Below are 24,309 nucleotides of genomic sequence, written 5' to 3' on the forward strand. Positions count from 1 at the left end.
CATAACGCAAAACAAAACAAAACAAAACAAAAAAACAAAGAAATGCAATAATTTGCCATGCTTCTGGAACAGATAAAGAATACCGGAGATTAAAAAAGAAAAAAATCAGAGATTAAAAAGCTGGATTGGAACAAACCTGAAAATTCCCTTTAAGTATTTTTTTTTTTTTTTTTTTTGCGGTACGTGGGCCTCTCGCAGTTATGGCCTCTCCCCTTGCGGAGCACAGGCTCCAGACGCGCAGGCTCAGCGGCCATGGCTCACGGGCCTAGCCACTCCACGGCATGTGGGATCCCGTGTCCCCTGCATCGGCAGGCAGACTTTCAACCACTGCGCCACCAGGGAAGCCCTCACCTTAAGTATTTTGATCAGCTATTTCAGGGCCAGATGTTAGGTTTTATGTATTATCTCAGCAAGTTTTGATGATAAAATGGTTTTACATCATCAATATTATTATATTTTAGAGCAATCATTTATATTCTTAAGATATATGGTCCAATTTGTAAAAATTTGGTATTAAAGAGACCAATATTTGAGGTTAAGTTCGTCTGTTTAATCTCCATTCTGGGTCTGGCATCCTTAAGCAAAAGATAAGCTCTTCCATGGGCAGGAAAGCAGAAGTCCTCATATCACAGTGCAGATAATTATTGACTGGGTGGCTTCTTAAAAACAGACTCCCAGCCCCTCTGCTCAGCAGTTCTAATTCAATATACATGACGTCTGAATTTACCCCCTTCGGATAAATGCATGACTATTTTTGAGAACACCAAAGTAATGTGTTATGTCAGTTACAAAATATAGAAAATTTAAATATAAATCAAGCAAGAGGCAAGAATTATAGAAAGGTAGTTATATTTCTATAAGAAATAAGCATATGCACTCCTTTAAAATTACTTTCTAGAATTATGGAGTCAGATGATCCTCGATGATTAAGGTAATTTAAGTGAGCTAGTTACACTGGGATGGTAAATTTACCCTTGACGCACGCAAGTATTTTACTATGTGCTTAGCTGTAAAACTGTCTATTGAAAGCAAGACTTAATTAAAGGATTTTGGCAAGCCTGGAATTGTTTTTTTTTGTGTTTTTTATTTTTAAGAAGATGTTGGGGGTAGGAGTTTATTAATTCATTCATTTATTTTTGCTGTGTTGGGTCTTCGTTTCCATGCGAGGGCTTTCTCTAGTTGTGGCAAGCGGGGGCCACCCTTCATCGCGGTGCGCGGGCCTCTCACTATCGCGGCCTCTCTTGTTGAGGAGCACAGGCTCCAGACGCGCAGGCTCAGTAGTTGTGGCTCACGGGCCTAGTTGCTCCGCGGCATGTGGGATCCTCCCAGACCAGGGCTCGAACCCGTGTCCCCTCCATTAGCAGGCAGATTCTCAACCACTGCGCCACCAGGGAAGCCCTGGAATTGTTTTGATTTATTTATTAGCCAGATATAAATCCCCCTTCAGGAAGATGTTATTATAATTTACTTCTTGGAGCGGAGGAAATTTCACTGCAGTGTTAAAAAAAAAACTTGCCCAAGCCAGGATCTAAACCAGGTATCTCTCTGTCACTGTAACTCAAGCTCTTCTTGTCCACTAAAATATACTGCCTCTTCCAAATATATTGCCCTGATTCTTCTAGTGAAATTGCTGGCTGCCGTTGTCCTGTTTTGTCATCAACTGAGGTTTTTTTGTACAGAAGCATTATATTTACTATAGATTTCTTTATTGGGTTACACCCTTCCTTTTTGCCTCTAAGGAGACTTTAGTCCTATTCCTTTTCCTTTCCTTTTGACAGCTTTCCTATTTCTACCGTATTTATTGACTAACAGAAACAAGTTACGCAGAGGCGTATCACAAGCAATATAACATATGGAATGCATATTCAGAACGTGAATTAACATTCTCTATTACATAGAGAGAAACTATTAAAATTTCCTGAGTCTCTACTAAACTTCAGGAGCTTTGCGTTCCTTGTCTAATTTAATAGTCACAGAAAATCTTTTTACAAAAATACCATTGAACATGCAAGGGTTTTGCCATTCTTCTTGGAGGCTCCAGATACTCTGCTCAGTGGTTTTATGTGTATTATTTTTAGGCTTCACAATCTTCAAGGAAAGTATTGTCATCCCCATTTTCCATATGAATATACTGAGGCTTAGAAAAGTTAAATAATTTTCCCAGCAGAAAGAGGTCAAACACACCTAAGCGTGATTATCCTACATAATATAGACTTTACGCTATGAAGGAAAGAGCAGATCCTTTGTGAGCCCAATTAAGAGAGAAAATGAGCACCGGTATCTTCACAAAGATGCTCTTACTCATAAATGTGCTCGCAGAATGACTCAACAACAGTCGAACATCAGCAACTGAGGCAACGTCTAGCATGGGCAGCGAGACATCCTGCATGTTAGCCCATCTAACATGAAGTAACTGCGCTGCGGCTCAGGTGTGAATGGCAGGTGGTGAAGGCAGACACTCAGTAAATCAGAAGCAAATTCCGGGCTTTCAATCCAGGAGGGGCCGCAGGCCGAGCAGGCCTCCCGTGGGGGCAGAAGCTGCTGAGGGGCAAGGTCTTTACTTTTTTAATTTTTATGGGAGTGTAGCTGATTTAAAAGCAAGATCATTGTTAAAGCAGGTTTCTCCTATAGAAAGGGATTCCTGGGAGAAACATTCCAACCAAGAAATCTGATTTTGATGGCTTATCTGCAATACGACTCACTGAACAAATATTAATAAAAGGTTATTCATACTGTAGATTGCTTTTTACTATCACAAGACTGCACTGTCTGAACTTTACACACTAGGATTCAACAAAAGTTATGAATCATACTGGTTAGGGCCTCCACTTTAACTGAAGCTTCTGTTGAACTAATACGTATTAGATTGGAAAATTAAATGCAGTCACTTTTTCCTAGTTGTGATATGTAAGCATGTCGGTTAAAATTTTAAAACTCCCTTTTAACAGCTATAGATTGCTTTTGTGGGAAGGGCTGGGCAAACATGACTGTAGAATAATAATTGAACAAGCACTCAGGCCAGCTTTACCCTGAGGATCCAAGACTGAGGACAATGTACTTAATCTTTCTGCATCTCAACTTTCCTACCTGTAAAACGGGTGTTATCATAGCACCTGTATTAGAAGAGTCTCTTGAGAATTAAGTGGCAGGTAAAACACCAAGAAGACCAGGAGCATAAATAGCACCTGGAAAGGTGAACTTTATTAACAGCTTTAATTAAGGAGTTGTGCCAAAGCCTGAACCCAACTAATGCAAAAGCCCTGGCTTTCAACAGCCCGGTACACTGCTTCTGGAAGGGAGGTTGAGTTTGCACCCATTACACATATTCACAGATACATATATATGTATATTCATATATGTGTGTGATTATTCATAACATTTATGCATAAATTTTAATAACATCAAAAGTTTCATGGGTGGAAATATATTCTCTTAAACTCAGCGTAACATTTACTTCTAAATAGTTCCTACCATGCTAAAAAATTTCACAATCCTACTTCCCGCATCAGTTATTGCCAGATTCTATTTCTTATGGCAAAAGGCCTCATTGTAGGAATTGTATCCAATTCCTTTGTATCCAATTCCTTTCCTCCAAATCTCTGACTCCATCCTAACTGGGCTTTCACCCAAAGCCCCTCCGCCTGAAGGGTCCGACAGAGGCAAGCAGCGACCTCCACGTTCCTGACCCCATACCCGACTCTCATGCCTTTTCTTGCTAGATATGAGTGTGGTCTGACACAGTCTCCTTTTGCCAGCAAAGCCCCGGGGCTAAATTCTGGAAACTTTTCTCTTTCCAACTTATAGCCACTCTTTTGGTCATTGTGCCCAATGTGACGGTTTTAATTACAACGTACACACAGAGTCTTCTTTGAATATGTACCTCAACCCAGCATCTATGCCCAAACCCCAGATTCGTAAAACCAGGCGTCTACACAGGAAGCGAAAACTCTATCCTCCTTTTAGGTCAAAGGGGGAAAAAAAAAAGTAAAAACTTAAGAATCGGAGTTATCCCTGATTCCTCTGTCTCTCTCATACCTTACAAATAATCTACACATTCACAGTATTCATGATATGACCACCTCTCATCACTCCCTCTCCCACTGCCCTGGTCCACGCCAGCAACATCATCATTTGTCGACTTCATGCAGTAGCCTCCTACCTGGTCCCCTGCTTCTATCTTTGCTCTAGCTTCTACATCTTTTGGACACAACAGTGAGAATGACTGTCAAAAACATGCATTCTATTGACACATTGATGATGGTGTAGGAGCCATCATCATCCTGGAGTGAGTTACAGAGTAGGAGGTGAAAACATCAAAGAGGAGCTTGTGAACAAGCTTTTGGTCCTGGTTTACCCGTTCTTAGAGTATTTACCATGATAGGAAGAAGAAGAATGAGGCTTCAATGTGTAGGCTCATTTCCATTTTCCGAAGTGCTTACAGTATACGGACCACAGGGTCTATGGAAGATAAGACACCTTTCTAACATACCTCTCTGGATATGCTGACTTCTTTTAAATGCTAGAGGCTTCCAGATTTTGACGTTATACAATGTATTAACGTCCCATTAATACATTGTGCTCATTTCAATAAGCATTATGGCAAAGCCAGAACCCGCTGCAAATGTCAACAGCACTGGGGGCTGTAAAACCCAAGGAACAGGAAAAATATGGTTGATGATACTTTAACTTTTTCGAATTAATCAACCCACTTCAACAGTACAAGAGGAAGGTCATTGGAGTATCACAAATCACTTTCAAAAACTGTACTTCTTTTGTTAAGTCACGAGGTTAAAGACTGAAGAAATGACGTTGGAGCAATGAGGCTCAGAGTGATTTTAATGAGTCACGTCCTCCTGGGACGAAGGGAACTGGGGAAAGCAGATAGAGAGACACCATTTAGAGGGCGTTACTTGCTGATTTTTCATTGCTGGAGCACCACCTCTAGACCAACACCCAGCCCTCTATCTACCACAGATTTCTGCTATCAGCGCAAATTCCTTGTAATCATTCACCAAAAGAGAAAGGATTATGGGAATATTTTTAAGTCTTCCAGAGTTCACGCTGTCAATCTCCCTGCCTCAGCCTCTTTCGAATTGCCTCCAGGAATTCCTAAAACTCTGCTTACAGTTTGCGGACATGCCTTTCTCATCCAGGGAGTAGAAAAGACTGCTTCTTAAGACCCATCTTCTTCTCCAGCATCCCATCTTATCACAACACGTAGTTGTGACTATATTCCTTCTCAATTATACTTTGATGTATATCCTTCAGACATTCTGGTAATTATGCTCAAAGGAACCAGGAAAATAAAATGTTAACAGACCGTGACATGTATCATGTACGAAACACAAATGTAAGTCTAGGCTATCTGTGCACAAGATACCGTGTTTTACATTGTCCTGTTATGGAGAAAGTGGGAATCAATTTCACTCACAGGCTACTTTGGACTGTCTTTTCATCTTTATTTTGTGGCAGTCTGTAGTAAAGCAACTGAATATCAATGTATTTTATCATCTTGTCTCTCAATTGCAATGTTTGTACTATTTTATTTTTAAATGAGTGAGAATTGATACCAGGGCAGAAATATTTTTTCAAGTTACTAACAAAAAGCACTTTAACCCCAGCAGACACATTGTTCTTAGAAATGTGTATTAGTAATGGTTTAAAAAATATATGAATCCTACTGTATTTTATAGGTGGATGACTCTTGTGTTCTTGTCATCACTACAATATTAATCTGCTTGAATTATTGTTCAGTTCTTTAGAGATACTGAATATATGTACCCATTCTGCTAAGTTTTCATTTAGTTGCCAGTCTCAAAATGTTGTTTTAAAGGGTAAATTAAAAAAAAGACAAGGGTGCTGAAAGATAGAGACACTGGTACCTGGGGCCACACACCTTCTGTGTACCTTTCATCACCTGTTTACCGACTGTGTGTTTAATCAAGCATGTAACTCATAAAAAAAAAGCAAATATTCATAGTGAGTACAGTAGTCCTTTCAAAGCAAACAAGGGTCAGATTGGTGAACTCTCAATGACATGTCAGTTACTGGTTTTGAAATGGGAATTTTTGGTGCACCCGTGGTCACAACTGAACATACAGCAACTTAATTGCCAGTAGACGCTCCTGGAGATCTCAGGCCCCTACAGCCCTTATTCTGTGTTATTCCAGACACTGCCTGATAGGGTGACCATGTACAGATGTGCCAAGTCTTCCTTCAAGGAGCTGATTTCTTGATTTAGTGGACTTGGTCTTTTTTTTTTTTTTGCGGTACGCAGGCCTCTCACTGTTGTGGTCTCTCCCCTTGCGGAGCACAGGCTCCAGACGCGCAGGCTCAGCAGCCATGGCTCACAGGCCCAGCCGCTCCGCAGCATGTGGGATCTTCCCGGTCCGGGGCACGAACCCGTGTCCCCTGCATCGGGAGGCGGACTCTCAACCACTGCGCCACCAGGGAAGCCTGGTCTTTTTCTTCTGTATAATAATACTGATTTGGAGTAATTTGAATGCTTCAAAGATGTAAATGGTTTTGGAAAATGTTACTTTAGTTATTTAGCAGAGGGAAATAAGTACAAATAGTAAGCCTGTCAGGGAGGAAGAAATTTTCCTCTATCCATCTAGGTTCTTCTGGCTGGTCTAAGAATTAAACGGACATGAGACAGATGAACAGGAGAAAATCACACAAAAGTTGAAAAGCATGTATACATGGGAGAGACCCAGGAAAACTGAGTCACTTGCCAAAATGGCTGAAACCCTCAGCTTATACAACATCTTCAAAGATAAAAGAGAATGTTGGGGGGTAGGGGTTGGGACCTCAAAGGGGAGGAAGGCAATTCACATGGAGACGGAAAAGCACACGTTTGATAAACACGTGTCTGCTGGGCCAGCAGAGACAAGGGGCACAGAAGGGATCTTAACAGACTTTGCAGGTCCCTCCCTGTCGACACACCTGGTTCATATTAAAGTTACCTACGGTGTTGGTTCTCTGTCTCTCCCTCTCTCTCTAGCTACCTGTCATCTACCTTCATAGTGATACATCCAATCTAATTCAGCCCCACATTTTAACCGTCACCATTAGTTACAAATTCTTTCTCACACAATAAAAACGGTAACTATCAATGTCTAAAATACATGTGCTCATTTGTTTAACTCCATCATACATGTACATGTAGTTTAGAGTGTGCTAAGCCATAGCCCTGTCAGAAAGGAGAGGACGTTGTTTGGGTTCTTTCCATCCTTAGCTTTACAGTCTCTCAACAAACACTATTTTGTGAAGTTACTCAGGGCACGTCCCTTCACCCAGCCCACTTCACTGTGGCTACAAGGTTCGTGTGTAATTTAGACAGATTTGTTTGCTACCATCTGCATTCCCTGTCGGGTTCCCTTACTTCATAGCTGATTTTGTTACATTTAAATTTATGTGTGGTAAAATGTGTTCTTTGTGGTATATGCACTCGTAAGAGTTTTGAGTCATGTATCCGATCCATTTCCTTACAGAGGCTTCCATCACCCCAAACATCCTCCACACTCCCGGTTTGTAGTCAACCAACACCCCAGTCCTCAAACCTGGCAAACACTGATCTGTTTACCTTTTCTCTAGTTCTACCTTTTCCAGATTGCCATATAAATGGAATCACAGACTATAAACCCATCTGGAAATGGCTTCTTTCACTTGGTGGGGTGCATTTAACAGTTATCCAAGTTGCTACATGAATCACTAGCTGTCTTTATGGCTGAAAAGCAGTCTTGAATGAGTATACCGCCGTCTGTTTATCCATTCAGCTTGAAGGACAAATGGCTTGTTTCCAACTTTTGATAATTACAAGCAAATCTTCTAAGAACACTCAAGTTAAGGATTTTGAGTAAAGTTCCCATTGCTTTAGATAAATATCTAGGGGTCGGATTGCCAGGTTATATGCTAAGACTGTGTTTAAACTTTATAAGAAATTGTCCAATTGTTATTCCAAAGTGACCCACAATTTTGCATTCCAACCAGCAGTGTATGTAGCAGTATCTCACTGTAGTCTTACTTTGCATTTTTTAATGTAAATGATATCCGTAGTTTTTCATACGCTTATTTATTATACCTTCATTGGAAACGTGTCTGTTTATAATGCTTACTTATTTTCTAAGTTGGTTTTTTGTTTATTTTTTATTGGCCTTTATATATTTTAGATAAAAGGGCTTCATAAAAAATGCAATTTACAAATATTTTCTCCCATTCTGTGACTTGTCTTTTCATTTTTTTTTTTTTTTTTTTGCGGTACGCGGGCCTCTCACTGTTGTGGCCTCTCCCGTTGCGGAGCACAGGCTCTGGACGCGCAGGCTCAGCGGCCATGGCTCACGGGCCCAGCCGCTCCACGGCATGTGGGATCTTCCCGGACCGGGGCACAAACCCATATCCCCTGCATCAGCAGGCGGACTCTCAACCACTGCGCCACCAGGGAAGCCCTCTTTTCATTTTTTAACAACATATTTCATAGAGCCAAAGTTTTCAATTGTGGTGAAGTTCAATTTATCTTTTTTTCTTTATAGATTGTATTTTTGTTGTCATGTCTAAAAATTTTTGACTAACCCAAAGTCATGCAGATTTTCTCCTATATTTTCTTCCAGATATTTCACACAGTTAACATTTCTATTTAGGTCTATGATCAATTTGGGGTTAATTTTTGTATAAGGTGTGAGGCATAGGTCAAGCTTAATTGTTTTTTTCATATGGATGTTCAGTTTTTATAGCTCCGTTTCTTGGAAAAACTTTCTTTCTCCATTGAATTGCTTTTACAACTTTGTCAAAAATTATGTATTGGGCTTCCCTGGTGGAGCAGTGGTTGAGTCGGCCTGCCGACGCAGGGGACACGGGTTCGTGCCCCGGTCCGGGAAGATCCCACATGCCGCGGAGCGGCTGGGCCCGTGAGCCATGGCCTCTGAGCCTGCGCATCCGGAGCCTGTGCTCCGCAACGGGAGAGGCCACAACAGTGAGAGGCCCGCGTACCGCAAAAAAAAAAAAAAAAAAAAAAAAAAAAATTATGTATTTATATGGATCCATTGCTAGATTCTCTATTCTGTTCCACTGATCTTATTTTCTATAACATTAGCCAATACCACAATCTCATTATTACTGTGGCTTCATAATAATTCTTAAAATCAATTAGCATTATTCCTTTAATTTTGGTTTTCTTTTTCAAATCTGTTTCAGCTGTTCTAATTCCTTTGACTTTCAGTATGATGAAATAAATTGATTGATTTTTGAATGTCAAATCAGCCTTGCATTCTTGGAATAAACCTCACTTGGTCATGCTACTTATTCTTTTTATATCTTGCTGCATTGGAATTTCTTATATTAGATTGGACTTTTTTTTTTAATAAAAAAAATTATAAAGACAAACCCTTATAATTTGTAGTCAAAATGGCTCATAGTTCATTGCAGTTTCCATGGTTAGATAGTTCTTTGGGAATGAAATAAGTACGGATTGAGAAAATCGACAAAGCGGGTAACAGAGCAAAGCAGAATGAAGACTTTCAGTGAAAGGTGGGGAGCAAGTCCTAAGAGGTATTTTAAGTGAATCTCTGACACATTGTTAATTTAACTTATCTGATTAGATAAATGAATGCACTATTATTTATACTTTATTTAACAGGTACTTTGGGAAAAAAACACAATTTTTTTCAGGTAGTTAAATTAAACTTGGACTACTTATCAGAGAGAAAACAATATACCTTTACTTGATTCCTACTTTGTCCGTTTAAACTCTACAGGGCTAGTTTCCCCTGGGTCCTGTCTTAGTCAGCTCTGGCTGCTGTAAGAAAATTTCATAGGCTGGGGTAGCTAAACCAACATTTGTTTCTCAGAGTTCGAAGGCCTACAATTCCAAGATCAAGGTGCCAGCAGATTCTGGGTCTGCTGAGGACCATCTTCCCAGCTCACAGGCCTCTTTCCCACTGTGTCCTCAGGCGACAGAGACACTCAGCTCTGGCCTCCTCTTCTTATCAGGATATGAATCCCATCATGGGGCCCCCCACCCTCATGACCTCATCCAGCCTCCCAAAGGCTCCTTCAAGCACCTTCACACTGGGGACTAGGGCTTCATTGTATGAGTTTGGGGGACACAAACATTCTGCACATAAGAGATCTCATGACTTGGCTTTTGCTCTTTGGTACTTAAATATTCATAAATCACTTTCACTATATATTTAATGTATAGAAATTAAAAATATCTAGATCTGTGCAAGGTGAAAATTTTGAACATTTCTTTTTTAAATTTATTTACTTTTTTATTGAAGTATAGTTGATTTACAATGTTGTGTTAATTACTGCTGTACAGCAAAGTGATTCAGTTATACATATATATACAAATTCTTTGTTTTATATTCTTTTCCATTATGGTTTATCATAGGGTATTGAATATAGTTCCCTGTGCTCCACAGTAGGACCTTGTTTATCCATTCTATATATAAAAGCAACATTTCTTCTTAATTAAAGCATCTCTCCCTCACCTACTCCTGCCAGCTTCAGGTCAAAACCCTGCATTAGTAAAGAGGGTGAGACTGAGTTTTTTATCCTTCCGTGGGTGGCCCCCTCCACCTGTGAGTCCCCTGACTGAGGCACCCAACACCCCCAGGATTGGGGAAGAGTGTGTACGTGGGGGAAAAGTTCAGGACCGTCTCGGGTCTTACTTAACAGGTATTTTAGTCACTGATGCTCTGTGGCCGTAGAAGATGTCTCTTTGGGACCACTGTGGGTTTACAGGACACCTCTCACTGGCAGGAATCTTCTCCTGAAGTTTATTTATCAGAGTTCCTATTAGTCCCCCGAAGAAAGATCTGGAGCCAGATCCCTTCAAAATGACTTGTGACGAACGTGTCCTACTCTGGGGCTCTCACTGGGTCCCCAGTAAACACGCACATGCCCTACATCCCCACTAGCTCTGGGATGGAATAAACACTTGGGGTTGAGGCATCCCCAGTAAAGCCGCCCTCCTCACACTGGGCAACTGCTTAGCCAGAGTCTCGGCTTTAGCCCCATTTGCAGTGTGTGTCACTGGGTCCCCAGAACTCTGTGGACATATTCAAGTTCTCCAGGCAGCCCCCTTGTTGAAGACACCCCCGCCCTGCACCCTTCACCCCGGTTCCCATGGCAGCACAGGAAGGTCTCAGAACACCATCACCTCGACCCCAATACTCCCAGCTATAATTCCAGAGCCACTGCACCTCCTCCAGGTTGCTGAGTGGCTAAGATTTACAAAACTGGTTTCTAGAACCTTCTTTGCGACCTCCGCCCAGGTGGTCCACCCTTCACTTTGGAGTGTGGATGCCGTTGGCAGCCACTGTTTTGCCAGAAAATGAGAGCCTCAGGGAAACGGAACTATGAAGGGACCAAAGGTAAAATCCTACTACAGTGTTACATACACATCTTGACTGTTTGCCACGTTTTCCCTGTTGTTCATCTATCAAATGAACCTCTCTACCAATCTTCACTTTCCAGAAAGAAGATTAATATATGTCTCATGTGGTGCAACCCGTAACTGATTCGCATCTAACACACCCATATTTTATTTGGTAGAAATTTTCCCTTTAATATAAGGCACCATATGAATGTTGACGGATTTTGGTCTCCTCAGCACGTGTTCTCAGGTTTTGTAAAGTCTCTGAATACTAGTACTGCTTTACCTCTTACGCTTACATTTCTGTAGCTATTACATTTTTTAAATGAAGAAAAGTAACATAAAAGCATGTCAAATGCAATTTAGAGCAGACTATGGCACTGTGTTTAAGTGCATAGTGGGAAAATTACAGGTGCATTACCAATGCTTCAAAGTGTAAAAGTAACCAATTGAGTATTACTTTAAAAAATAAAAGGACTGGATTCCCCCCCAGAGCAGGTGATGATCATTTCCTGAATGTATCCTGGTATCACTGTGGGGTTTGACAAATAGCTGACAGATTACTTTGAAGATTAAAAAAAAGGGGACACCTTTACCATATAATCAGATGGCCATCAATATTTTCTGAATTTTTCCCTTCCTAAACATTAGATGACTTCTGAGATCTAGTCTTCACAATGAGGTCACTTCTTAATTGCCATTTATCATAACCTTCACCAACTTTTACAAGTAAAAGCATAACAAAATGTAAATCCAAGAACCCAGGTACTCTTGAGAAATTAAAAATTACCTTTAAATACTTTAAACAATTTAAAAGCGTTTTATCTATTAGTAAAGTTAATTAATGTCTCCCTGATCTTGGATTCCTTACTATGATGCCATCAATGTATTTCATTAAGGAAGTAGAAAGCTGTGAACCAACTGATGTAAAACCAGTCAAGGTACAAGGTGGTCCTCTGCCTCCTTCATCCCCAGAGCAAATGATGGCCTGAGGCACAACTAATGTCTATAAAGAAATCTTCTAGTAACGAATGTGATTCCATATTTCCACCTTTATTATGATTCCATATTTTGCCCATGTTTATTGTGATGCCGTATTTTTTCTTCAGTATAATTCTTTGTTTTTGTTTTTTGTGTGTGTTTTTGGGTTTGGGTGTTTGGTTCTGCTTAGTTTTAGATTTATACATCTTCACTCACTGAATGAAATAGAAATGCTTTGCAGGATACTTATTTAAAACAGTTCAAAGCAAAAATTGCCCTAAACAAACTGGCCATTAGTCTAACTCTGTAAAATATATTAGTCATATATCTATCAAAATTAATTGCAAAATTCTAAAACTTTTGTTTGGGTTAAATTTCCCTCAATAGATAAATATAAAATGTCTTCGTTTTATAGCTAAACAACTTAATTTACGGATTATCCAGCCAAAATTTTATTTAGCTGAGAGTTGTTTTTTTAAAAAAAACCATATTCTCTGTGCTATGCGGCTGCTTCCCACTAGCTAGCTATTTTACATTTGGTAGTATTTATAAGTCCATGCCTAGCACAGGGAGATCAGCTCGGTGCCTTGTGACCACCAAGAGGTGTGGGATAGGGAGGGTGAGAGGGAGATGCAAGAGGGAAGAGATATGGGGATATATGTATATGTATAGCTGATTCACTTTGTTATAAGGCAGAAACTAACACACCATTGTAAAGCAATTATACTCCAATAAAGATGTTAAAAAAAAAATAAAAATGAAAACATAGGCCCTTCCTGAGACTGTACAGGTAATTCCAGAACAAAATTTACAATATCTAGAAAACAGGCCACACTGCTTAACACGGATGCTTAATTTGTATTTTCAACATATATTTACAGGTAAAGCTTTACTGTGAACAGTATGTTCATCAGATCAAATGCATGGATGTAATTAAATTTCTGCTTGTTGATACTTGTTTTATAGCTCTTATTAAAAGTAAATGTAAATAAAGCTTGTTTGGAGATTTCAAAAAAAGAAAAACATATTCTCTTGCTTTCGTTTATATTAACTCAGAGAAAAGAAAAAATGTCATACCAGCTAGAACCAAGCATTATTATAAAGGTAAAATCTGTTGGGAAAAGAACATCATGATTTTTTTCACAGTAGCCTTTCAGCGTTTTAAAAGGAAGTAAATGGTAGGCCAAAGAAGCCATTCTTTTTCTCATTAACATCTCAAGAACATGCAGTTCACTAGATAACATTATCACTGATTTCTGTTAAGGAAAGCTAAAGAATTCTTATCACCAGGAGGCTGTTTCTATCTGTGAAACAGATTATTGGGCTTTGAGAGTGCTGGTTACTAACCTCTAAAAATATCAAATTAGAGGAGAGTGGCTGAAATCACCATTCATCAAAGACCTGCAACCTCATTTTGTAGAAACTGTTCTAATAAACCCATGAGATGCAATTCTTCACACATTAAATGTCAACATAATCTCTATCTTAAAAGTGAAATTCAGGACTACATGTGTTCCTTGAGTTTGAGCTATAGATCCTATATTGAATGTGCTTCCTAGTTAACCTTTAAAAAGTTCAAGTTATGATATGCTCTATTCCTCTAGACTATGTTATGGGCATTAAGATATTTTAATCTTTTTATAAGGGACATAAACAAATATGAAAGTAGCATTAGGTTTTTGAAATATAAGAATAATAATCAACAGAGTAAAAAAGAAGAAGAATGAGAGGTTGGATATACAGGGAAAGCACTGGGTCTAAAGTCAGAACACTATTATTCTGGTCTGCCAATCATTAAGCCAATGGTGTTATATAAATACTGAGTCATCAGTTTTTATATGTAATGTAGAAATAAGAACACTTGCCTTGCCTGATACAGCCTTGTTGATAACTTCAAATTAAACAAAGAACGCAAAGGCGCTGTTTAAACTGCAAAGTAGCTATACGGCAAGCAAGAAGTATAGAGCCTCCCTCCCCTCAGAAAACCAGGTTTGCAAAATACCCTTACACATTGTCTTATTGGGCACGTGGATATGTTTACTAGATTCAAATGTGATTTCAGGTCTCTATAAATAATATATTATGGATGAAAATTAACAGAGTGTTAGGATACTTTATTAATTAGATTATTCATACGTAAGGTTGAGCAGTATTTTTAGATCTGCTGCACGATCTTTTTATCTTCAAAGATAAGAAAAGAGCAGAAGAGACTTTAAGATATCTCCTATAGAGTGGTACACCAGGAAAAGACAGACTACCAAATATGTAACACATGATTCCATTTGGAAAAATACAATTATATGTAAAGATAGGAAAAGCACAAGAAGAGGATGTGGGAGATATCTCCTTCTGTTATAGACATTAAATATTTAACAATAATTTGTAGACAATGAGATCATAAATGATGTTTTAACTTTTTGTCAGAGATGTTCTTATTGGCTAACTCGATTATATTGAGTGTAGGTTTATTATTTAATGATAAAAAATTCCCACTTGAATTCCTTCAATGTTCAAGAAGGGAGTCTAGCAGTTAGGAACACAGGGGTTGGTTTTTGAAGCCTGTGAGTCTGTTTCTGTTTTATAAATAAGTTCATTTGTAACTTTTTTTTTTTTTTTTTAGATTCAGCATGTAAGTGATGTCATGTGATATTTGTCTCTCTCTCTGTCTGGCTTACTTCACTTCGTATGATAATCTCTAGGACTGTCCATGTTGCTGCAAATGGCATTATTTCATTCTTTTTTGGGCTGAGTAATATTCCACTGTATATATGTACCACATCTTCAAAAACAAACTTATGGCTACCAAAAGGGAAACATTGGGGGGAGGGATAAATTAGGAGTTTGGGATTAACAGATACACACTACTATATATAAAATAGATAATCAGGGCTTCCCTGGTGGCGCAGTGGTTGAGGGTCCGCCTGCCGATGCAGGGGACATGGGTTCGTGCCCTGGTCCGGGAGGATCCCACATGCCGCGGAGTGGCTGGACCCGTGAGCCATGGCTGCTGAGCCTGCGCTCTGCAACAGGAGAGGCCACAACAGTAAGAGGCCCGCATATCGCAAAAAAAAAAAAAAAAAAGATAATCAACAAGCATGTACTGTATAGCACTGGGAACTATACTCAATATTCTATATAAAAAGAATGGATACATGTATATGTATAACTGAATCACTTTGCTGTACACCTGACAGTAACACAACATTGTATATCAACTATACTCCAATATAAACTAAAAAATTAAATTAAAAAAAAGAACACGGGGACTGGAATCAGACCAGGCTGGGTCTGAATCTGGGCACCATCGCTCACTAAGTATGTGATCTACGAACAGAAATTGACCTCTCTAAACCTCGCAGCAATAGTACCAACCTGGCTTGTGTGTATTTTTGATTGTTCAATTCCTTGGAGTCCAGTAGTGTAAATTAACACGATTTGGGGGACATACTGGAAACTCAGTGGGTGCTGACTAGTGGATTGAGGTACTAATAGTATTGAACTACTTCTGTTCTTTACTTGACTTCCTTGCGCTGATTCAGCTTCACTGGGCTGAATCATTCTTATCATGATCTGAAAAGGGTATGTAGGTGGTATCTTTTGCTTTTGCCGTTTCTTTTAAATTACAGTTTGCTGGGTTTAAAACTTTTGAATCCTAAATTGTTTCCTCTGAATTCTGGAAAGACTGATCAAATGCCTTCTAACATTGAATTTTGTGGAAGAGGATTCGGATCCCAGTTTGATTATTTCCCTTGTAAGCAAACTTGAATACGTTGTCTCTTAAGCGTTGATTTTTTCATTAATATTCCCCAATACGGATGGTCCCTTTTCATCACATCACAAGAATGTGATTCTTTCATTGCCTGAAGTTTTTCTACTTTTTCTTTTATTATTGTTTTTCTTCCATTGTTCTGCTCTCTCCCAGCTGTATACACATTGTGTCCTAAATTATGTCTCCATATTTTATTGTTTCTTCCATAATTTATAATCTCATCGCCAAGTCTTTTTCCTGTTTATTCTGAAAGACCCCGGACACAATTATCAAGTAGCAATAAGCTCCTTACAATCCTCCTTAGGGGGCATCAGTCACATGAAACTCTTCTATGATCTTTTACACTATGAAACATATTCTTTCTGGTAACTTCAGTGACTTTCTTGATTTACTTATAGAATAGTAATAACCCATTGCCTTTTATTTATCCAGACAGAATGTTACTTCAAATTTCCTCATTATATCTTATCAAATGCTAACTTCCCCAAAACAGCACCAAAAACCCTCCGAGGATGAAGCACATCTAAGGGGAAGGTCTACCTTGATGATCTTAAGAGCATCTCAGAGTGGAGGGGGAACAGCAGGATATTTATGAGAATTGGGGGGTTTGGTTTAAGTGTATCCTTTGATGAGGGGGTGTGGGCCTGACTGGGAATGACCAAGTTTGTGATGTAAGCGTTTAGGATGGGAGGACGCGTGGAAACAAGGATTCCATGGAGACTGTTAATTTTCTGTTGCTGCTGTAACAAATTACCACAAGGTAGTGGCTTAAAACAAATGTACTCTCTTACAGTTCTGGAGGTCAGGAATCTGAAAACAGTTTTACCAGGCAAAAGTGGGGCTGTCAGCAGGGCTGGCTCCCCCTGGAGGCTCTGGGAAGGATGGCCTCTTCGGCTTTTCAAGCTGCCAGCAGTCGTCCACGTCCCTGGACCATGTGTCCTTCCTTCATCTTCACAGCCAGTACTGTGGCATCTTGCTTTCGACTTCCTGTCACCTTCTTGTCCTGTAGTCAAATCTCCCTCTGCCCACCTCTCATAAGGGCAGGTGGGATTATATTCACAGCCTCCCAGGTTAATCCAGGATAATCTCTCCATCTCAAAATCCTTCACTTAATCACACCTGCAAAGTCCCCTTTGGCAGGTGAGGTAACATTCGCAGATTCCAGGGTTTAGGATTCGAATATCTTGAGCCTTAAGAGTAAGCAGTCATTTGATACCATCGATTTTACTCTAATGAGGTTAAGTTTTGTAGCCTTCTACTACATATTACTAAGATAAAGTTTACAGTACCTTCCTTCACAACTGTTTCCTCAAAACATACAGTCACGTGAATGAAGACGCTCTTGGATGGTAATCATAAGAGGCTGTGTGGGTGAATCCAGGTTCCTCCATGCTTTTCTTAAACTCCTTGACATCCATCTACTAAGCTGTAAAGATTTTACAGCAACTAATTTAGTAATTGGTCCGTAGTCATAAACACTTCTGCATCAATCTGAAAATATGACTCAGCCTATCTTAATATCAGTAGCTGTGGCAGACATCAGATCATTAAGCTTTATTTTGATTATATGATAGATACATATTTCCTTTGCAAGTGTAACCCAGATGTAAGCTGCAGTCATCCTGTCCTTTACGACTCAAATTAAGTTCACAAAAATTCTTCTCCCAGTTACTCTTCCTCCCTAAAGATTCTTATCTGAGGCCAGGGGAACACAGGGAATAAAGATCAATCATTCTCTCACTCACTGTAAGCGATGTTTCCATTTCTTTTTATTCATGTATGCTGTCCCTTCTCAGTGGCTGGTGACCCATCATGGGACAACCCTAATTCCTTCCCTCCTGCAAAATACCATCAAGAGAAAGCCATCCCCACCAACACTGTGCCTGGCCCCCTGCCACGTCCCATGCCAGCCCCACTCCCCGTGGCCGGCAGCAGGCTGGCAGAACCCCGGGGGCTGCCACTCTGTGTGCCCAAAAGCCCCACCACTAGGGAGGGGTGGGGACGTGCAGGCAGCAGCTCAGACACTCAGAGGGACTGGCCAGGGACATACGAGCTGGACAGCCGGCCTCCTGCCTGCTCGAGGACATGGTCTGGGTGTCCTGGATCTGGGGCTGGAGATGGACGTGCCAACTGCCCTGCCAGGTGCTGGGCCAGGGTGTCTACTCTGCCTGGCGCCGTTCTCGTCCATAGCAGTCACCAAAAGAGACAGAAAACAACGGGAGTTCATGATAACAGGGGGATCTATACTGGGGTTCTACTGAAGTTAAATATTGTCTAATTCTAATTCTGTTCTTAAATGCACTTTGGTGACCCAGCTAATGGGAATCTATTTTTGGCTGTCTTTCTCTAATTTCCTCAATCCCTCCTTCACACACACACACACACACACACACACACACACACACACACGCCTCTTTCTTTTTCTCTTAGAATTGGTATAAGAAGAACTTATGCTTTTAGAGTTTTGGTTTTACCCACAAGATCCTTTGCAAATAGAGGTATTTTTCAGTTGCAAAGATGAATAAAGGGCCTCAATCGTACATGTTATTTTACATCAGTTTCAGCTCTAAGGGAAAAGCTCCAGCCAGGGAGTTAGATCTGGATTTGAGCGTCAGCTTCACGACACACGACCCGCATGGCTTCAGACAACTTAGCCTCAGAATCTCCTCATCTGTGAAATAAGCTTAGTATCACCAGCTTCACAAGACCGCTGAGGTGATTACCCAGGAAATGCAGGTGAAAACGCCCAGAGCACAGCCTGCATGTATGAATAATGAATTTTTAAGCTGCTGGATGAAAGCAGATGTCTCTGAGTCTGTGTATTTTTCTATTTGGTATTTTATAAACATTCTTAGAGCCCACTTTCTACCTAAGGTGCTGCCCTAAATGCTTTGGAAAGCAAGAGAAGAAGTGTCCCTGCCCTTCAGAAATTGAAAATTTAGAGGAAAAGGCAAATGCAAAAAATGCGAGGCCGTGGTCAACAGAGGTGCAAAGTAAACCATAGGTAATACTCGATGAAACCTGGAAAGACCCCACGTAACAGGTGGGATTTGAGTTGAGTCCAGAGTTTGGCTGGAATGAGAGTAATTCTGCATCACCATCCATTCGTGTTACTTGTCGTACCCTACCTCTTCCCACACTGTTTCCTGGAAATCCAAATAGTCTTCCTTCATTCACGAGAACAGTCCAATCTCTCAATTTGCACAACCACTCACATTCAGGTCCGTTTTCCACAAAACAAAGGACGCCCAGTTAATGAGACTTACTACTCTTGGAAACCTGGTAGAACTAGGAATGGATATTTTCTGCTGTGCTCCTGGCACTTGAGCAGGATGTCCTGAAGCTCTGGCACCAGGAAGAGGGTAGACAATTCCTGGGGCGGCAGGTGGCGGGGGGGGGGGGGGGGGTGTCAGGAAGGACTCCCTGCACAGAGGGCCCTGGAGCCATCAGTTAAATCCTGAACAGATGTTCACGGTGGAGTCAGAGGATGCGAGTGTGTGTGGAGATGGGCACGGGTGGAGAAGAATCCAAACAGAAGGGACAAGGCCAGAGTCACTCAGGGCTGGGGTGTGGGTTGTGTGTCGTGTATAGGAGCCAAGAGGTTCAGGGCAAAAAAGTAAGACACGAACTCATGCAGACGGTCAGGGACCAGTCCTGAAAAGCACTGTTCACACTGTTAAAACATCCGATTGAGTCCCCCAGTCATCTGTTCTCAGTCATGGGAACGAGTTGCCGCAAACACTGAAAATACTCCCATCAAGACCAACGAGTCAAAGCTCGAACGTCTTTTTCTATTCTATACACTCACGTTTTGCCCAATATATGATATTCTCACCCCGACCTACGACTATATACTCTGTTGAGTGGACGACACTGCAGTGTCCTCAAGGCTAGCACACTGGGATGTGTTTGTAAACCTAGGTGCTCCCGGGGATGTTTCTTTCATGTGAAAATCAACCACCCCGTGGGCCAGAGCAGAAAACAGAGAAGCACTGCTCTGGGCAGGAAGGACTTAGGCAGAGAAGGACACAGGACGTGTCTGATCTTGGGAAGGACCATTCTGGCTGAGGGAACAGCTCGTTGGGTGCGACCCGGGGGAAGGGGTAAAGGGGGCAGTAGCAGAGGTTAAGACAAGGGGGCCCCGTGGAAGGTATTGTGGGGAGAGGACGGACGGGACTGGACTAAAGGACACACTCGTGGAAGATGAGAGAGGGTGGGTTAACACACTGGTTACTCAACCCCTAGGGCTGGTCATGCTGAAGCCACTGAAACCGTTCAGGAAGCTCTTGTCAGACAGAAGTCAAAGGAGAGTGGGGTTCAGGGCGTTTGGAGATCCAGGGGCCAGTGCTCCAAAGGTGAGTATGTGCCCTATGGTAACGGAGGCCCAGGACTTCTGTAGGATTTCCTCAGAGGGCTCCAAAAACCCTCAGTTCACTAGAAATCTAAGAATCTCCGTTACACCGAAACAAAGCTGAATTATTCGCTGAAACCCACATGCTGGCAGGTGCCCAGTCAGTCCAGCTGACATTTCAAAGTCCAAACTCTTTAGGTTCTCAGGTGGTCGGGATGAGGGTGACTTAAAAGCCAGATGAGAGAAAGGACTACAATGCGGGTGTTGAATAAGAAGCAACATGGGTTTATGGACCCCGGGCCCCTGGGTCACTATGAATGAGTGAAATACGCATTATCCATGTACCTACTGATATGAGATGATGAACATGTGTTTATCAACTTCATGAGCCGTCTATATGTGACTTTTCCAGTCTGTATTCAGTTCCAGACAATAATTGTGAAATTCTGTCAGTTAAAGAACTCCGTTCATTATTTGCTCAGGGGGTAGATTCTGGAACCAATTTTAAATCTTCAAATCACTCATGATCTCCTGCACAGTGAGTTCATGACACAGTTTATTCTGTCATGTAAAAAGGGAGTGTTTTTTATTCCTCTGTCAAAAGCTAAATTCGCAAATGACTAGAAGCAAAGATTATATTTTGATCACCTTGTGGTGAGAGTTCAAATGGAAATGACAGACACTGGGACTTACTTTGCCTGCGACAAGTGATACTATTTCTAAATGTGACCATTTTCAAGGTAAAAAAAAATAATTTTACCATATACACATTATTTTCATGTCACATTGGAAAGTGTCCACTTTTTCAAAATTTCCATTCTGCTCTAAGATGTGAACAAATTAGGAACACGTACATTAAAAAGGACTTTGCGGGCTTCCCTGGTGGCGCAGTGGTTGAGAGTCCGCCTGCCGATGCAGGGGACACGGCTTCGTGCCCCGGTCCGGGAAGATCCCACATGCCGCGGAGCGGCTGGGTCCGTGAGCCATGGCCGCTGAGCCTGCGCGTCCGGAGCCTGTGCTCCACAACGGGAGAGGCCACAACAGTGAGAGGCCCGCGTACCGCAAAAAAAAAAAAAAAAAAAAAAAAGGACTTTGCTTTAAAAGGTATACACGCTGAGAAATACCTGACACGACAGTCTCTTACTCTTTCAGAAGGTTAAACTAACGTGACTGGGTTAACTTAAAATACACCTCAAAAATTAGTAAGTTAACTTACTCTCGGTCAACAAGCAAAACTGCATTCATCAAGAACACACAGTCTGCTTCAGTTCAGCTGTGCATTATACCTGCTAGAGGTTCTGAATTAGCCATGCCTACAACCTCTATCACTTCTTTTGGTTTCTTTCTTTAAGTGGCTGTAGAGTGGAACTCCAATCAGATTATTTCACTCTCTTGCTTAAAAAAACACTCCATGTCCCTTGGTAATCACGTGACAGCTCACCTCTATCTTTGCTTCCCACCCGAGTCACTGTCAAGCCAGACGTGCCCCATTAACTAGGCCCGTCTCCCACCCCACACCCTCTTCTCCAGGACAATTCTCATTTGTCTGATCTGTTTGTCTCTCTTCAGTTTTCCTGATACAAACAATAAATATGATCAGTATAATGACTTCAAGAATCTGATTAATTCATGTACATTCTGTATTTGTAAAAAAAAAACAAACAAAGTTTATCATATTAATTATATATAAAGCCAGGTCATTTGGCCAAAAATCTCATTAATGAATTTTTTTAAAGCAATCATTTAACTTAAGTGACATCACCAGTGAATGAGAACATTTTAAAAAGATGTCTCACTGCACAGAAAATCACGCATAGTTTTGAGGTACCCTCTGCAGACAAGGGACGTAAAATATAACTAGAAGGATAAGGAATGAAGCCACAGAACAACTACTTGTATGGCAGCAAATTATAAAACAATACTGTACTTGACATAGGCAAAGCCCCAACTTTAAGAACTGTATCAACAAATGAACTTATCTACGAAATAAAACCCGACTCACAGACACAGAGAACAGACTTGTGGTTGCCAAGGGGGAGGCGAGGTGGGGGAGGGATGGACTCAGGGTTTGGGATTAGCAGACGCAAACTGGTACATACAGGATGGATAAACAACAAGGTCCTACTGTAGAGCACAGGGAACTCTATTCAATATCCTGAGATGAATCATAATGGAAAAGGATATAAAAAAGAATGTATATATATGTATAACTGAGTCACTTTGCTGTACGGCAGAAATCAACACAACATTGTAAATCAATGGTACTTCAATAATAAAAAAAAAAGAGGGGCTTCCCTGGTGGCGCAGTGGTTGGGGGTCCGCCTGCCGATGCGGGGGACATGGGTTCGTGTCCCAGTCTGGGAGGATCCCACATGCCGCGGAGCGGCTGGGCCCGTGAGCCATGGCCGCTGGGCCTGCGCGTCTGGAACCTGCGTTCCACCGCGGGAGAGTCCACAATAGTGAGAGGCCCGCGTACCGCGAAAAAAAAAAAAAAAAGAACTGTATCAAATAGAAAAATGCAAGACACTAATGAAAAATAAAAGGTCAGTGAGTGGTAGGGAAGTTTAAGAAGCTCTCAGTGTAGACTGACGTCATCAGGGAGCCTGGTGTTGGGTGTGAGGATGCACAGAATGCGGCCGAGCACAAATATTGGAAAACAGTCCAAAGAAAATAGAGGAACACATACCTACAGGTACACTGTAATCACTTGAAAAAAGTTTTAAGGCCCAAAGCAATTAATCAATCAATTAATTTTTTCAAATACTTGTTTAATTCAGGGGACAAAGTTAAAACTGGTAACTGAACTGTTTCCTTAGCTTAACTGGTCAGTTCAGTCAAAATGGCCCCTGACGGATGGTGATTGTCAGGGACGATGTTGGTCAGAGGTACAGACTCCCGGTTTTGAGGTGAACAAGTCCTGGGATGTCATGTACAGCACGGTGACTCCAGTTTTCTTTTTTTTTTAATTTAATTTTATTTATGTTTTGATACAGCACGTTCTCATTAGGTATCCATTTTATACATATTAGTGTATATATGTCAATCCCAATCTCCCAGTTCATCACATCCAGTTTTCAACACTGTCTTGTATACAGGAAAGCTGCTAGGAGCATAGGTCTCAAATGTCCTCATCAGAAAAAAGGGACGTGCAAGGTGAGGGGTGTGTTAACCCACCTTACCGTGGGGATCACTTCACAGTGTACACGTGGATCAGGTCACACTGTGTACCTTAAACTTGCACAATGTTCTATGTCAATTATACCCCAATGAAACTGGAAAAATATGACCATTAAAAGACAAAGTCAGCATCCCAATGAGAAAATAAGTAAAAGGAACACTAAGTACGTGTCTTACATGGAATAGTACTGCTCACTTGAGCTTAACTGAAGTATAATTGACATAAAATGAATACAATGATTTAATACGCTATATAAATGGGCATGAATGACAAGTACTATAAAACTATTTCCTGAATTACTAAACATTCACAATGTTTTCTTAAAAAAAACATTTTTAGTGTATTCGTTTAAGGCCAATTGATAAGGAGATAATTTTAAGTGACTAAGGATATTGGAACTGTAATAAATAAATGAATAATAATTTTTGCACTACACTGTAAAAATACATTGTACTAGTAGTCTATATAAGGATTAAAAAAACTGTGGACTCTTATTTCACATACAAATCGTGTCTGATAAATCACTATAGGCAGTTCCAACTTTATGTATAACTTTCAGAGCTTTTTTCTTTCTTTTTTCTATCTTTCATTTGTTTCTTTTGTGCAAAAGATAAACAGTTTCATTTTGTAGCACATACTCCAGTAGAAAACTG

The 24,309-nt window shown here is 40.8% G+C and overlaps 1 protein-coding gene across 1 annotated transcript in view; it reads left to right on the top strand.

Annotated features, from left to right (window-relative positions):
• Positions 1-20,380: 20,380 nt before the first annotated feature.
• LOC307189567 (annexin A10-like) overlaps positions 20,381-24,309 on the top strand; it is a gene marked incomplete at both ends in the record, with an annotated part of 44,645 nt that continues 40,716 nt past the window's right edge. The window contains one exon of the mRNA XM_079927750.1: positions 20,381-20,482. Coding sequence (XP_079783876.1) covers positions 20,381-20,482 — 102 coding nt within the window. The remainder of the gene's footprint in view (positions 20,483-24,309) is intronic.

The sequence above is a fragment of the Stenella coeruleoalba genome, assembly GCF_951394435.1.
Source record: "Stenella coeruleoalba genome assembly, chromosome: 7".
NCBI classification, from domain to species: Eukaryota; Metazoa; Chordata; class Mammalia; order Artiodactyla; family Delphinidae; genus Stenella; species Stenella coeruleoalba.